A 17721-nucleotide genomic window follows, 5' to 3' on the forward strand; every position below is an offset into this window, starting at 1 on the left:
GCAAAGATTGACCAATCCAAAGCTAGAATCATGAAAAAGGGTTAACAACAATGACACTGGAACTTGGAAGACCTGCATGGTCTATCTGGAGTCATTTAAATGATAGTGTGTTTGAGTGAGTTGGACAGACAGCTCAAGGTGAATACTTTCCAAGGCAGAGAAAAAGGGGCCCACTGACATAGAAATAGAATGACTAGAACGGATAATCCCCTCAGACCACAGCAATTTGACTGCACCCTCATGGGTACACCCAATATGGCTCATTGAATGGGTCATGTCTGTTCTAGTGATTCTATTTCTATGGACACAACACTATCCACTATGCTCTGGCACCTGACCTTGTGACACTAGAGAGGCATATGATTGTTAAAGAGGGCCAGGTGCCTGTGTCTTAAATCACACTGCTGCTACAGAGGTATGGTATGTATGAGACAGGCCATTCTATAAACAGAGGAAGAGAGACACAAGCAGAAAGACACAAGAGAATGAGAGTAGCCTATACTGATTTAAGATTCACTGACACAGGACTGAAAGTCTTTGGTTTATTACAACTTCCCTTGGCTGCATCGTTAGCCAAGCTCTTCGTCATTGGTATAACTGATAATCTCGCTTAGAATAAGACCTTGGAGATGAAGACCCAGGATCAGGTGTGTGCTACTGTGCTTCAAAAGAGAGAATTTGGTGGAATCCATCTTGGCTCTTTTTTTTGTATTTCTGAAACTTTCTCTCCCCAGGAGATGCTGTTGAAGCACCAGGAATGTCTGAAGAGGCAAAGAGAAGCGGTGATGTTCAGAATTAAGAAACTAAGCGCAAAGCAAACTGAAATCACTGTAAGTAAACTAACAGCATGGGGATTCATCTGTGTGAACAGAGGTCACATGCATCACAATATCATGTCAGTCATATTGAATGCACACATGAGTGTTCCAGTCAAATTGCTGTGGTCTGAGGGGCTTTGGCCCTTCTAGTAATTATGTTTGGTAACACTTCATTTTAAGGTGTCCTTGTAACAAGTATGTAACAAGTATTGTAATTACTTGTAATAATACATAGTTACACTGTAATAACAACATGAAACTGCTGGTAATTGCAGTCTGTAATTACAGAGGTGGAACAACGAATGCTTGTTACCATGCTTGTTACAAATCTTAACGTTTCCGATAGCATCCCAACCAAATATCCCAAAGCACTATATTTCAGCCTGCACATTTCAGCCTGCACAAACCATGTAATAATTTAGCCATTTTAAAACCGACCACCTCATTGACTGACACAACTCTGCAACAAAGGGCTCTGTCGTCTGATGCCCAGGCCCAATGGCAAAAACAAGTTCACAAACAGTTCACATAAAAAAAATACTTTCAATTGTTAAATCAACGGTGCATTTGACAATCGGTCAATTACTTTAACCAGCAATTAAAAATGTTTAGACACATGAATAAACAGTTATGGTTAAAATTGTGAGATAGTCATTCATGCTTGACAAATTGAAAGCCTATTAAGGTTGGTTGAATAATGGTTTATAAATGCACTTAAAATGTTCATAAGACAAACTTTTATTCCATCATGTAACCTTGCAAGGGTTTCACTGTTGAGGAACAATCTCACTTTTGGATGGGATGTATTGGTGCAATTATTTATTTATACCAGGAACTAAGGCATCATGTCAACATCTACCCATCTGCGCAGCATGCTCAAAATAACGAAGACCTTGAACGGGCCCACAATTGTTGACACTAACGTCATGTGACAGTGCGCAAAGAACAGGTCGAGAAGAAGGTCACGCCGCGTTCAAAACCACCAGGAACTTGGAACTCGGAAATCTCCGACTTCAGTGCTTTCAAGGAAACTCAGAACTCTGAAATAAATGAGCTCCGACTGGGAATAATCAGTTTGAACGGTTATACAACTTGGAATTCGAAGTTGGAAATTCTGGCATCTTTCAAGAGCTCCGACTTTCCGACCTGAAGATCACTGACATCATGATTTTACCTCGTTTTTTCTCAGTTCCCAGTTCTCTTGAAAGTATCACCAGTGTGCAAAGTCAACAGCAGTTTTGGCTACGCTAGCTAGTTAACTGTAGCTAGCTAACATGAGCTTCTCTAGGCTAGTTAGCTAACTAGTTACCATCTACAGAATAGACTTTCAATGCAATCTGTTGAGTTTTTTGGGATATCTAGTTTTCTAAATTTGACTAGCTAGCTACCTAATCTGGGAAATAGCTTTGCTATGGTCGCTACTCACCAGCTAACTAGCTAGCTAATGTTAGTTGGGCTCGATGGTCTAATCTTCCCTGATCCTTGTTCTCAGGGTATCGGTACCCCAAGTGTATTACGTGAGACACACCCAGCATGTTAACGTTAGTTTGCTAGCTTGCTACTTGTGTCACCTCACTATGAGTAACAAAAGTTCCTTTTCCCTTTTCAATGCAGCTAAACACTAGCTAATTTATTAGTGTTAGTAAACACTATTATTGCTAGCTGGATAACACAACTACTAGCTAGGTAGCAGGCCTAAACTATAGAAATCATGATGATGATAATTACTATAGTGTAATGTAAATTGTCATAGATACATTCTTCTTACAGTGAGGGAAAAAAGTATTTGATTTTGTACGTTTGCCCACTGACAAAGAAATGATCAGGCTATAATTTTAATGGTAGGTTTGTTTGAACAGTGAGAGACAGAATAACAACAAAAAAATCCAGAAAAATGCATGTCAAAAATGTTATAAATTGACTTGCATTTTAATGAGGGAAATAAGTATTTGACCCCCTCTCAATCAGTAAGATTTCTGGCTCCCAGGTGTCTTTTATACAGGTAACGAGCTGAGTGTCACGATCGTTAGAGTGAGTAGACCAAGGCGCAGCGTAATGAACGAACATACTTATTTTATTTAATGAATGCACGAACAACAAAACAACAAACGATAACGTGACGTCCTATGTTAAACACAACAAACACGGAACACACCAAAAGGAACAAGATCCCACAAACACTAAGGGAAAACAGACTGTTTAAATATGGCTCCCAATCAGAGACAACCAGCAACAGCTGACACTCGTTGCCTCTGATTGGGAACCACTCTGGCCAACATAGAAATACAAGAACTAGACTGTGAACATAGAACAAAACATATAGAAACTACACACCCTGGCTCAACATATAGAGTCCCCAGAGCCAGGGTGTGACAGTACCCCCCTCCAAAGGCGCGGACTGCGACCGCGCCTCCACATAAACCAAACAGGGGAGGGCTGGGTGGGCATTCCTCCTCGGAGGCGGTTCCGGCTCCGGGCTTGCCCACCACCTTCCAATAATTCCCCCGTAGCGCCCCTGGTCCGGTCTGGCCCCGCTGGCTGGAGCTGGACTGGACATCGTAGGAGCGGATTGCTTCAGCTCCGGTGTGGAGCAACTGACCGGTACCTGACCAGGCACCGGTGACCCAGGCACGGGTTGTGCCGGACTGACGACTCGCACCCCTGGCTTGGTGCGTGGAGCAGGAACGGGCCGGACCGGGCTGACGACTCGCACCCCTGGCTTGGTGCGTGGAGCAGGAACGGGCCGGACCGGGCTGACGACGCACACTCCTGGCTTGGTGCGTGGAGCAGAAACGGGCCGGACCGGGCTGACGACGCGCACCCCTGGCTTGGTGCGTGGAGCAGCAACGGGCCGGACCGGGCTGACGATGCGCACCCCTGGCTTGGTGCGTGGAGCAGGAACGGGCCGGACCGGGCTGACGATGCGCACCCCTGGCTTGGTGCGTGGAGCAGCTACGGGCCGGACCGGGCTGACGATGCGCACCCCTGGCTTGGTGCGTGGAGCAGGGAACGGGCCGTACCGGGCTGACGATGCGCACCCCTGGCTGGGTGCGTGGAGCAGGAACGGGCCGGACCGGACTGACGACTCGCACCCCTGGCTTGGTGCGTGGAGCAGGAACGGGCCGGACCGGGCTGACGATGCGCACCCCTGGCTTGGTGCGTGGAGCAGGAACGGGCCGGACCGGGCTGACAATGCGCACACCTGGCTTGGTGCGTGGAGCAGCTACGGGCCGGACCGGGCTGACGATGCGCACCCCTGGCTTGGTGCGTGGAGCCGGAACGGGCCGTACCGGGCTGACGATGCACACCCCTGGCTTGGTGCGTGGAGCAGGAACGGGCCGGACCGGACTGACGACTCGCACCCCTGGCTTGGTGCGTGGAGCAGGAACGGGCCGGACCGGGCTGACGACTCGCACCCCTGGCTTGGTGCGTGGAGCAGGAACGGGCCGGACCGGGCTGACGACGCACACCCCTGGCTTGGTGCGTGGAGCAGAAACGGGCCGGACCGGGCTGACGATGCGCACCCCTGGCTTGGTGCGTGGAGCAGCAACGGGCCGGACCGGGCTGACGATGCGCACCCCTGGCTTGGTGCGTGGAGCAGGAACGGGCCGGACCGGGCTGACGATGCGCACCCCTGGCTTGGTGCGTGGAGCAGCTACGGGCCGGACCGGGCTGACGATGCGCACCCCTGGCTTGGTGCGTGGAGCCGGGAACGGGCCGTACCGGGCTGACGATGCGCACCCCTGGCTGGGTGCGTGGAGCAGGAACGGGCCGGACCGGACTGACGACTCGCACCCCTGGCTTGGTGCGTGGAGCAGGAACGGGCCGGACCGGGCTGACGACTCGCACCCCTGGCTTGGTGCGTGGAGCAGGAACGGGCCGGACCGGGCTGACGACGCACACCCCTGGCTTGGTGCGTGGAGCAGGAACGGGCCAGACTGGGCTGACGATGCGCACCCCTGGCTTGGTGCGTGGAGCAGGAACGGGCCGGACCGGGCTGACGACTCGCACCCCTGGCTTGGTGCGTGGAGCAGGAACGGGCGGACCGGGCTGACGACTCGCACCCCTGGCTTGGTGCGTGGAGCAGGAACAGGCCGGGCCGGGCTGGCGCCGCGCACCATTAGCTTGGTGCGGGGAGCAGGAACAGGCCAGGCTGGGCTGGCGACGCGCACCGTAGTCTTGGTGCGGGGAGCAGGAACAGGCCGGGCTGGGCTGGCGACGCGCACTGTAGGCTTGGTGCGAGGAGCAGGAACAGACCGAGCCGGGCTGGCGACGCGCACCGTAGGCTTGGTGCGAGGAGCAGGAACAGGCCGAGCCGGGCTGGCGACGCACACTGTAGGTTTGGTGCGAGGAGCAGGAACAGGCCGGGCCGGGCTGGCGACGCGCACCATTACCTTGGTGCGGGGAGCAGGAACAGACCGGACCGTACTGGGGACACACACCACTGGCCCTACGCAGGGATCTGGAACAGGCCGGACCGGACTGGTAACACACCCCAGTACCTCTCGCCGTGCCTCTACACCTTCCTTCCCCTCTTTGACCAGTGGCCCCCGTAACCTGGCGGCCTCCTCTGCCAACCTCCCAATTCGCCCTGTGGCAGCCTCCTGCTGCCCAGTCGCCCATGCCGTGTGCCCCCCCCTAAACATTTTTTGGGGTTGCCTCTCGTCCGTCCGACGACGACACTGTTGACGCCGTTGCTCCTCTCTCGCCAGGGCCTTAATCTTAGCCCATGGCCCTTTTCCCCCGAGCATGTCCTGCCAGGACCACACTTTGCCCACCTGGGCCATCGCCAACCTCTCCAGCTCCTTTCCCGGCGCTTCCTCCCATGTCCAGGCTGCCTGCTCCTGGACACGCTGCTTGGTCCTGGTATGGTGGGATCTTCTGTCACGATCGTTAGAGTAAGTAGACCAAGGCGCAGCGTGATGAACGAACATACTTATTTTATTTAATGAATGCACGAACAACAAAACAACAAACGATAACGTGACGTCCTATGTTAAACACAACAAACACGGAACACACCAAAAGGAACAAGATCCCACAAACACTAAGGGAAAACAGACTGTTTAAATATGGCTCCCAATCAGAGACAACCAGCAACAGCTGACACTCGTTGCCTCTGATTGGGAACCACTCTGGCCAACATAGAAATACAAGAACTAGACTGTGAACATAGAACAAAACACATAGAAACTACACACCCTGGCTCAACATATAGAGTCCCCAGAGCCAGGGTGTGACACTGAGATTAGGAGCACACTCTTAAAGGGAGTGCTCCTAATCTCAGCTTGTTACCTGCATAAAAGACACCTGTCCACAGAAGCAATCAATCAGATTCCAAACTCTCCACCATGGCCAAGACCAAAGAGCTCTCCAAGGATGTCAGGGACAAGATTGTAGACCTACACAAGGCTGGAATGGGCTACAAGACCATCGCCAAGCAGCTTGGTGAGAAGGTGACAACAGTTGGTGCGATTATTCGCAAATGGAAGAAACACAAAAGACTTGTCAATCTCCCTTGGCCTGGGGCTCCATGCAAGATCTCACCTCGTGAAGTTGCAATGATCACGAGAACGGTGAGAAATCAGCCCAGAACTACACGGGAGGATCTTGTCAATGATCTCAAGGCAGCTGGGACCAGAGTCACCAAGAAAACAATTGGTAACACACTACGCGTTGAAGGACTGAAATCCTGCAGCGCCCGCAAGGTCCCCCTGCTCAAGAAAGCACATATACAGGCCCGTCTGAAGTTTGCCAATGAACATCTGAATGATTCAGAGGAGAACTGGGTGGAAGTGTTGTGGTCAGATGATACCAAAATCGAGCTCTTTGGCATCAACTCAAATCGCCGTGTTTGGAGGAGGAGGAATGCTGCCTATGACCCCAAGAACACCATCCCCACCGTCAAACATGGAGGTGGAAACATTATGCTTTGGGGGTGTTTTTCTGCCAAGGGGACAGGACAACTTCACCACATCAAAGGGACGATGGACGGGGCGATGTACCGTCAAATCTAGGTTGAGAACCTCCTTCCCTCAGCCAGGGCATTGAAAATGGATCGTGGATGGGTATTCCAGCATGACAATGACCTAAAACACACAGTGAAGGCAACAAAGGAGTGGCTCAAGAAGAGCACATTAAGGTCCTGGAGTGGCCTAGCCAGTCTCCAGACATTTATCCCATAGAAAATCTGTGGAGGGAGCTGAAGGTTTGAGTTGTCAAACGTCAGCCTCGAAACCTTAATGACTTGGAGAAGATCTGCAAAGGGGAGTGGGACAAAATCCCTCCTGAGATGTGTGCAAACCTGGTGGCCAACTACAATAAATGTCTGACCTCTGTGATTGCCAACAAGGGTTTTGCCACCAAGTACTAAGTCATGTATTGCAGAGGGGTCAAATAATTATTTCCCTCATTAAAATGCAAATCAATTTATAACATTTTTGACATGCGTTTTCTGGATTTTTTGGTTGTTATTCTGTCTCTCACTGTTCAAATAAACCTACCATTAAAATTATAGACTGATCATGTCTTTGTCAGTGGGCAAATGTACAATATCAGCAGGGATCAAATACTTTTTTCCCTCACTGTATCTACCGTAGATTCCCACAAGGTCTCAGTCTCCAGGATGCGAAAATGCTTACAAGAAAGAAACAGATGAAGACAGAGACAGAGAAATTTGATTTCCATTTTTACTTGCAATTTTAAAAAGGGAAAAAAATACAATTCTGTTTTTCTAAATTAACTATCTAGGCTACTACTCACCACCACTAGAATGTTTTATGTTATTGCGTAGGCCTATATCTTTGTTTAATCTAATTAATCAAATTATTAATCTAACAATAAAAATCCTCGTAATTTTGTAAGAAATGTGAGGTCTTTTTACATTGCAATAAAGTTGAGGAGCTCATCTTTTGTTTGTCGGTTTTTTCATTTGGTAATGAGTAGTCAGTAATTATATAGAGTGGGGAGAACAAGTATTTGATACACTGCCGATTTTGCAGGTTTTCCTACTTACAAAGCATGTAGAGGTCTGTAATTTTTATCATAGGTACACTTCAACTGTGAGAGACGGAATCTAAAACAAAAATCCAGAAAATCACATTGTATGATTTTTAAGTAATTAATTTGCATTTTATTGCATGACATAAGCATTTGATACATCAGAAAAGCAGAACTTAATATTTGGTACAGAAACCTTTGTTTGCAATTACAGAGATCATACAGTTCCTGTAGGTCTTGACCAGGTTTGCACACACTGCAGCAGGGATTTTGGTACACTCCTCCATACAGACCTTCTCCAGATCCTTCAGGATTCGGGGCTGTCGCTGGGCAATACGGACTTTCAGCTCCCTCCAAAGATTTTCTATTGGGTTCAGGTCTGGAGACTGGCTAGGCCACTCCAGGACCTTGAGATGCTTCTTACGGAGCCACTCCTTAGTTGCCCTGGCTGTGTGTTTCGGGTCGTTGTCATGCTGGAAGACACAGCCACGACCCATCTTCAATGCTCTTACTGAGGGAAGGAGGTTGTTGGCCAAGATCTCGCGATACATGGCCCCATCCATCCTCCCCTCAATACGGTGCAGTCGTCCTGTCCCCTTTGCAGAAAAGCATCCCCAAAGAATGATGTTTCCACCTCCATGCTTCACGGTTGGGATGGTGTTCTTGGGGTTGTACTCATCCTTCTTCTTCCTCCAAACACGGCGAGTGGAGTTTAGACCAAAAAGCTATATTTTTGTCTCATCAGACCACATGACCTTCTCCCATTCCTCCTCTGGATCATCCAGATGGTCATTGGCAAACTTCAGACGGGCCTGGACATGCGCTGGCTTGAGCAGGGGGACCTTGCGTGCGCTGCAGGATTTTAATCCATGACGGCGTAGTGTGTTACTAATGGTTTTCATTGAGACTGTGGTCCCAGCTCTCTTCAGGTCATTGACCAGGTCCTGCCGTGTAGTTCTGGGCTGATCCCTCACCTTCCTCATGATCATTGATGCCCCACGAGGTGAGATCTTGCATGGAGCCCCAGACTGAGGGTGATTGACCGTCATCTTGAACTTCTTCCATTTTCTAATAATTGCGCCAACAGTTGTTGCCTTCTCACCAAGCTGCTTGCCTATTGTCCTGTAGCCCACCCCGGCCTTGTGCAGGTCTACAATTTTATCCCTTACACAGCTCTCTGGTCTTGGCCATTGTGGAGAGGTTAAGTCTGTTTGATTGAGTGTGTGTACTGGTGTCTTTTATACAGGTAACGAGTTCAAACAGGTGCAGTTAATACAGGTAATGAGTGGAGAACAGGAGGGCTTCTTAAAGACAAACTAACAGGTGTGTGAGAGTCGGAATTCTTACTGGTTGGTAGGTGATCAAATACTTATGTCATGCAATAAAATGCAAATTAATTACTTAAAAATCATACAATGTGATTTTCTGGATTTTTGTTTTAGATTCCGTCTCTCAAAGTTGAAGTGTACCTATGATAAAAAATTACAGACCTCTACATGCTTTGTAAGTAGGAAAACCTGCAAAATCGGCAGTGTATCAAATACTTGTTCTCCCCACTGTATATAGAAATTGCTCATAGGTAACTGTAAAGTTACACTTATCTTTAAAAAGCTAAATCCTTTGTTACAACTAGTGACAACCTTGTACCTATGCAGATATTAGATATATGTGCTCTGTGATGTATTAGTGTGTTTATTTTCTCACTTGGATGGTGCTTTCAGAAGCTAACAATAAGATTGTCAGGATGGGTAACATACTTTGTGTACCCCTCAAGATGCACTTCATTTTAACTAGCTAAATCCTGTGTAACACCTAGTAATTACAAAGTACGTATGCAGCAGTGGAGGCTCCTCAGAGAAGGAAGGGGAGAACCATCCTCCTCAGTGAATTTCATAAAAAATAAAAATGGTAAAACATTGAAAAAGTTATAATTTTTTAGATAAAACTATACTTAATATATTCACATCACCAAATAATTGATTAAAACACACTGTTTTGCAATGAAGGTCTACAGTAGCCTCAACAGCACTCTGTTGGGTAGCACCATGGTGTAGCCGGAGGACAGCTAGCTTCCGTCCTCTTCTTTGTACATTGACTTCAATACAAAACCTAGGAAGCTCTTGGTTCTCTCCCCCTTCCATAGACTTACACAGTAATTATGACAACTTCCGGAGGACGTCTTCCAACCTAACAGAGCTCTTGCAGCATGAACTGACATGTTGTCCACCCAATCAAAGTATCAGTGAATTAATCTAGTACTGAAAGCATAAGCTACAGCTAGCTAGCACTGCAGTGCATAAAATGTGGTGAGTAGTTGACTCAAAGAGAGAGGAAAACAATAGTTGAACAGTTTTCAACAAATTAATTTCTTCAAAAAGGAAGGATAAGTAAGAGAACGAGAGAGAGTGATTTTTTCACTTTCAGTTTCACTTACTTAGCTAGCAAATGCAGCTGGCTAGTTTAGTTACTCAAACACCAGGCTCAAATAGAGAGATACTATGTTAGCTAGCTAGCTAGCAAATGCAGCTGGCTAGTTTAGTTACTCAAACACCCGGCTATGTTAGCTAACACAGGAACCCTTCCAAGTCAAGGTAAGCTTTTGGTTGTATTAATTTATTGCCACCGGGGGAACTGCTTACTGAGTATACACTGTAATGACAACGATGTAGGCTGTGTGTAGTGGTTATGACATGGTTTGGCTTGGAAAGGTTTTTTCGCCTGGTCACATACAGCTGATGTGTTGTTCATTGAAGTCCACAAACGAAGGGAAAAGGTGAGAGGAGGAGAATGCATAGAGGCTAGAATGAATTCAACGTGGCTGCTATGAAAGTGAACTGTGTTTATGCATGATCAGGGGTGTTGAAAAACGTTTCTTAAACGGAAGCAAACAAAACAGGGATAAAAATACCTGAATTTGTCTAGAAACTCTCATTTGCAACTGCTGGACTAATGATTACACCCTAGATCATCTAGATGCAGGCAAGAGTGTGCAAGGCTGTACTGAATGTGTCACTGTCTGTCATCTCAAATTTTTCTCTCGACCTGTGTGCACCTACGTTGTAAACTTTCATTCATAGGCTAGGTTGTAACAACCTCATGATGAGTATAGGGAAAATTAGAGTATCACGTAGTAGCCTAAACCTATCGATGTTACATTGAACTGGGTGAATGGAATTTGAATGACAGTCATCCAACATGCTGTAATAGACAGACATGCTCATGAAAAATAAATGTGTCCTCCCTCATCATAAACGACACTGACCGCCACTGGTATGAAGATATTACATGTGCTCTGTGGTGTACTAGTGTGTTTATTTTCTCACTTGGATGGTGCTTCCAGAAGCTTTAAAATTAAGGCAAGATTGTCAGGATGGGTATTGTAATATAAGTACACATTAATTAAAAGTAAGTACTCCTCAAGATACACTTCATTTTAACTAGCTAAATCCTGTGTAACACCTAGTAATAACATTGTACTTCTGCAGATATTACATGTACTCTGTGTTGTACTAGTGTGTTTATTCTCCCACTTGAGGATGACACCCACTTGAGGATGACACCCGTATGGTAGACTCCAGTCAGTGATGTTGACCAACATCTTATCTGTTTTTGTAAACTCAACCAAGTTAACCCAGATGGTACACTTTTTGGGGGCAAGTGCTCGCAACAATATTGAGTGGACATTTTTGAGAGTGTGCGTTCAAGGGTAAGAAAATAGAGTTTATGTAATGTCTGGGCACCCAGCGCATGTGTCCACAAGAGATTACAGCCTTGTGATAGTTATTACTGAATCAGATTAAGCTGAGAACAAACAAAACACAAAATTGGTGAAGTTAGTGAAAACTTGCCCATTTGTAACAAGCATTCATTGTTATACCTCTGTAATTACAGACTGCAATTACCACCTGTTGTTATTACAGTGTAACTATGAGTTATTACAGTTAACTTCAATGCTTGTTACAGTGTAATTACACATGTAATTACACTGTAATAAGGATCATTAAAATGAAGTGTTACTTTATATTTCTATGGTCACATCTCACATCTATATTTCTATGGTATCTATTTGTGGTGAAAAACTCTCAAAACATGGTAGCATATGAAGCTCTAAGATGGGATGTGTTGCAATGACTTTCACACCGATTGATTCTGTGTCACCCAACCAGAAAAAGTCATCAGCGATGAGGGAGAGTATAAGGAAGAAGTATGAGGACATCCAGAGGGTTCTGGATGAGGACCTGAGGATGACTCTAACCCAGCTAGAGATGGAGGAGAGAGCTGCAGTCACAGCCCTGGAGGACCTGATGGAGAAGAACTGTACCATCATTCAGGAGATAGAGCAGGATCTGGCCAGGCTCACTTCTGAGCTGGCCCAGAAGGACATTCTACTGCCTTATTCAATGGTGATTTGGCTCTTCAGTTCAATGGATATTGTTGATGGATGTAACTGTGATAAGTACATACTGTTGTATTCATTATCACTATCTTCATTTCCTCTCCATCTTCTCTAGGACACTGAGATAGTAGGCAGGTATGTCATTTGATCCAGATAAATGTTTTGTTTCTAATACCACATGCGAAACAGAGATGTTTTCAATTATCATTATTGATCATAAACTGTCACTGTTCATGTGAGGGCCCCTGCAGTAAATATTGGTGTCTGTCCTCTCTCACCCAGAGTGATGGATCTGCTGAGCAGGACAGACCCCAGCAAAGTGAACTTGGATGAGCCTAAAGCTGACCAGATCCTCAGCCTCACCAACAACATGCTGCTACTCATCCGCTCCCAGACCCCCATCACCAAGAGACTCATCAGGAGCTGTGAGTTCCCTTAGTATTCCATGATGTCTTCTACATTTTAATGATTTCATTCTCAAGATGTTGTGATGTTAATTACAACTGGAGAGTTACGCAGGTACTTAAAAAAAAAAAACATGGATCATCTAGTCTACACCATGTGGTTTGTCAGAGTTCTTTCATTATAGATACATTTGTTACATCTATAATTTATGTGTGGATAAGACATTATAATATGCAGCATGTTTCTGTACCTAGAAACGCAATCTGAATTGTACTTCACACTGCCCTCTCCCACCTGGACAAGAGGGGAAATAACTACAGTGAGGGAAAAAAGTATTTGATCCCCTGCTGATTTTGTACGTTTGCCCACTGACAAAGAAATGATCAGTCTAAAAACACCCCCAAAGCATATATTGACGGTGGAGATGGTGTTCTTGGGGTCATAGGCAGCATTCCTCCTCCTCCAAACACGGCGAGTTGAGTTGATGCCAAAGAGCTCAATTTTGGTCTCATCTGACCACAACACTTTCACCCAGTTCTCCTCTGAATCATTCAGATGTTCATTGGCAAACTTCAGACGGGCATGTATATGTGCTTTCTTGAGCAGGGGGACCTTGCGGGCGCTGCAGAATTTCAGTCCTTCACGGCATAGTGTGTTACCAATTGTTTTCTTGGTGACTATGGTCCCAGCTGCATTGAGATAGTTGACAAGATCCTCCCTTGTAGTTCTGGGCTGATTCCTCACTGTTCTCATGATCATTGCAACTCCACGAGGCGAGATCTTGCATGGAGCCCCAGGCCGAGAGAGATTGACAAGTCTTTTGTGTTTATTCCATTTGCGAATAATCACACCAACTGTTGTCACCTTCTCACCAAGCTGCTTGGCGATGGTCTTGTAGCCCATTCTAGCCTTGTGTAGGTCTACAATCTTGTCCCTGACATCCTTGGAGAGCTCTTTGGTCTTGGCCATGGTGGAGAGTTTGGAATCTGATTGATTGATTGTTCTGTGGACAGGTGTCTTTTATACAGGTAACAAACTGAGATCCCTTTAAGAGTGTGCTCCTAATCTCAGCTCGTTACCTGTATAAAAGACACCTGGGAGCCAGAAATCTTTCTGATTGAGAGGGGGTCAAATACTTATTTCCCTCATTATAATGCAAATCAATTTATAACATTTTTGACATGCGTTTTTCTGGATGTTTTTTGTTGTTATTTTGTCTCTCACTGTTCAAATAAACCTACCATTAAAATTATAGACTGATCATTTCTTTGTCAGTGGGCAAATGTACAAAATCAGCAGGGGATCAAATACTTTTTTCCCTCACTGTATGTGAGAATGCTGTCATTCAGCTCAGCGTTCACACCATAGTTCCCCCCAAGCTCATCACCAAGCTGGGGACCCTGGGACTGAACACCTCCCTCTGCAACTGGATCCTGGATGTCTTGAAGGGCCGCCCTCAGGTGGTGAGGGTAGGCACCAACACCTCCGCCACGCTGACCCTCAACAGGGGGTCCCCTCAGGGTTGTGTGCTTAGTCCCCTCCTGTACTCCCTATTCACTCCAAAACCATCATCAAGTTTGCTGACGACACAACAGTGGTAGGCCTGATCACCGAAGGCGATGAGACAGCCTACAGGGAGGAGGTAAGAGACTTGGCAGTGTGGTGCTAGGACAACAACCTCTCCCTCAACGTCAGTAAGACCAAGGAGCTTATCATGGACTATAGGAGAAAGAGGGGAGAGCACATCCCCATCCACATTGACGGGGCTGGTCAAGAGCTTCATGTTCCTTGGTGTCCACATCACTAAGGACTTAGCATGGTCCACACACACTTGCACAGTCAAGAAGAGGGCACGACAAGCTGAAAAGATTTGGCATGGGCCCTCAGATCCTCAAAAAGTTATACAGCTGCACCATCGAGAGCGTCTTGACTGGCTGCATCACAGCTTGGTATGGCAAATACACCACCCTCGACCGCAAAGTGCTACAGAGGGTGGTGCGGACAGCCCAGTACATCACTGGGGCTGAGCTCCCACTAGGTGCCCTTCTTTTCGAGGCATTGGAAAGCCTCCCTGGTCTTTGTGGTTGAATCTGTGTTTGAAATACACTGCTCGACTGAGGGACCTTACAGATAATTGTATGTGTGGGGTACAGAGATGAGGTAGTCATTCAAAAATCATGTTAAATGCTATTATTGCACACAGAGTGAATCCATGCAACTTATTACGTGACTTGTTGAGCAAATTGTTAATTATTTAGGTTGCCATAACAACGGGGTTGAATACTTATTGACTCAAGACATTTCAGCTTTTCATTTTCAAAAATGTCTAAAAACACAATTCCACTTTGACATTATGGGGTATTGTGTGTAGGCCAGTGACACAAAATCTCATTTTAATCAATTTTAAATTCAGGCTGTAACACCATTTTTTTTTTTTAGGTAAAGGGGTCTGAATGCATTCTGAAGGCACTGTACATATCTACCTCAAATACCTTGTAACTCTGCACATTGATCTGGTACTGGTACTCCCTATATATACAGCGGCTTCCGAAAGTATTCAGAACCCTTGACTTTTTCAACATTTTGTTACGTTACAGCCTTATTCTAAAATGGATTCAATAAAAAAAAATCCTCAGGAATCTACACACAATACACCATAATGACAAAGCAAAAACAGGTGTTTTTTAATTTTTGCAAGTGTATTAAAAATTAAAAACAGAAATACCTTATTTATGTAAGTATTCAGACCCTTTGCTATGAAACTCGAAATTGAGCTCAGGTGCATCCTGTTTCATCCTTGAGATGTTTCTACAACTTGATTGGAGTCCACCTGTGGTAAATTTAATTGATTGGACATGATTTGGAGAGGCACACACCTGTCTATATAAGGTCCCACAGTTGACCGTGCATGTCAGAGCAAAAACCAAGCCATGAGGTCGAAGGAATTGTCCGTAGAGCTCCGAGACAGGATTGTGTCGAGGTACAGATCTGGGGAAGTGTACCAAAAAATGTCAGCAGCATTGAAGGTCCCCAAGAACACAGTGGCCGCCATCATTCTTAAATGGAAGAAATGTGGAACCACCAAGACTATTCCTAGAGCTGGCCGCCCGGCCAAACTGAGCAGTCGGGGGAGAAGGGCATTGGTCAGGGAGGTGACCAAGAACTTGATGGTCACTCTGACAGAGCTCTAGAGTTCCTCTGTGGAGATGGGAGAACCTTCCAGAAGGACAACCATCTCTGCAGCACTCCACCAATCAGGCATTTATGGTATAGTGGCCAGACGGAAGCCACTCCTCAGTAAAGGGCACATGACAGCCCGCTTGGAGTTTGCTAAAAGGCACCTAAAGACTCTCACAGCATGAGAAACACGATTCTCTGGTCTGATGAAACCAAGATTGAAATCTTTGGCCTGAATACCAAGTGTCACATCTGGAGGAAACCTGGCACCATCCCTACAGTGAATCATGGTGGTGGCAGCACAACGCTGTGGGGATGTTTTTCAGCATCAGGGACTGGGAGACTAGTCAGGATCAAGGCAAAGATGAACGGAGCAAAGTACAGAGAAATCCTTGATGAAAACCTGCTCCAGAGCGCTCAGGACCTCAGACTGGGGGCAAAGGTTCACCTTCCAACAGGACAATGACCCTAAGCACACAGTCAAGACAACGCAGGAGTGGCTTCGGGACAAGAGTTGAGTGGCCCAGCCAGAGCCCGGACTTGAACCCAATCGAACATCTCTGAAGAGACCTGAAAATAGCTGTGCAGCAACGCTCCCCATCCAACCTGACAGAGCTTGAGAGGATCTGCAGAGAAGAATGGGAGAAACTCCCCAAATACAGGTATGCCAAGCTTGTAGCGTCATACCCAAGAAGACTTGAGGCTGTAATCGCTGCCAAAGGTGCTTCAAGAAAGTACTGTGTAAAGGATCTGAATACTTCTGTAAATGTGATTTTTCAGTGTTTTATTTTTTATAAATTAGCAACAATTTCTAAAAACCTGTTTTTGTCATTATTGGGTATTGTGTGTAGATTGATGAGGGGGGGGGGGACCATTTTATACATTTTAGAATAAGGCTGTAACCTAACAAAATGTGTAAAAAGTCAAGGGATCTGAATAGTTTCCAAAGGCACTGTAGATCCATTCTTGTGTATTTTATTTATCTTGTGTTACTATTTTTTAGAACTCTGCAGTGGTGGGAAGGGCTCGTAAGCAAGCATTTCACTATAAAGTCTACACCCGTTGAATTCGGCGCATGTGACAAATAAAATCTGATTTGATTTTAAAACCTAAAACTCTGTGATTTCAAAGCGGTTATTGCTTGCCATACCCAGCCAGTGATAATATTTTCTTTTAAATACAGTCATTTCTCACTGTAAAAATACACATCTGTCCCCAGATTCCACAGAGGTTTCCCTGGACCCAGAGACAGCGCACCCCAAGCTGATCATCTCCCCGCGCGGTGACAGTGTCACCTACACAGACACCTGGCAGGAACTACCAGAGCTCCCGGGCCGCTTTGACACCACCCTCAACGTGATCAGCCTGCAGGGCTTCAGCTCCGGGCGTCACTACTGGGAGATAGATGTGGCTGGGAAGACTTACTGGGAGCTGGGCCTCACCTACCCCACCATCTCCCGCAAGGGCCGCGCCGAGGACTGCTGGCTGGGCCGTGGCTCTGACTCCTGGGCTGTGGAGTTCTTTGATGGGGAGTACACAGCCTGGCACGGTGGGGTGCCCCACCAGCTGCCTGTCACAAAGCACTTCAGCCATATTGGGGTCCTATGTAGTTTCCCAGCGGGCCTGGTGTCTTTCCTGGGGGCGGACAACATGACCCCTCTGTTCTCGTTCTGCGCAGGGGCGTTCAGGGACTGTCTCCACCTGGCGTTGTGCTCAGGTCATGACCACAATGGTACAAACGCCAAACCCATTGTGATCTGTAACGCACCTCCACCTCCTAGTGTTTTCCAGAATGCCCAGAAATGCTGACTCTGCTCCTTATGATGCTCCTACTGACTCTATTCTTAAAGATTTTGTCAAATTTCTCATGTTGCTGCTCTTTTATCTATTCAAGTACTTAAATATGCATTCTGTAATCTATTAATG

At 46.4% G+C, this 17721-nt stretch overlaps 1 protein-coding gene across 1 annotated transcript; it reads left to right on the forward strand.

Moving 5' to 3' along the window:
* Nucleotides 1-629: 629 nt before the first annotated feature.
* Nucleotides 630-17604, forward strand: LOC311110782 (E3 ubiquitin-protein ligase TRIM21-like; the record flags this gene model as incomplete). Its single annotated transcript, XM_084153347.1, has 5 exons — nucleotides 630-830; nucleotides 11984-12220; nucleotides 12329-12348; nucleotides 12496-12638; nucleotides 17015-17604. The coding sequence occupies 5 exons, from the start codon at nucleotides 630-632 to the stop codon at nucleotides 17602-17604; spliced, it is 1191 nt and encodes a 396-aa protein (XP_084009473.1).
* Nucleotides 17605-17721: the final 117 nt, after the last annotated feature.

Source organism: Coregonus lavaretus, assembly GCF_964263955.1.
Source record: "Coregonus lavaretus genome assembly, chromosome: 36".
Lineage (NCBI taxonomy): Eukaryota > Metazoa > Chordata > Actinopteri > Salmoniformes > Salmonidae > Coregonus > Coregonus lavaretus.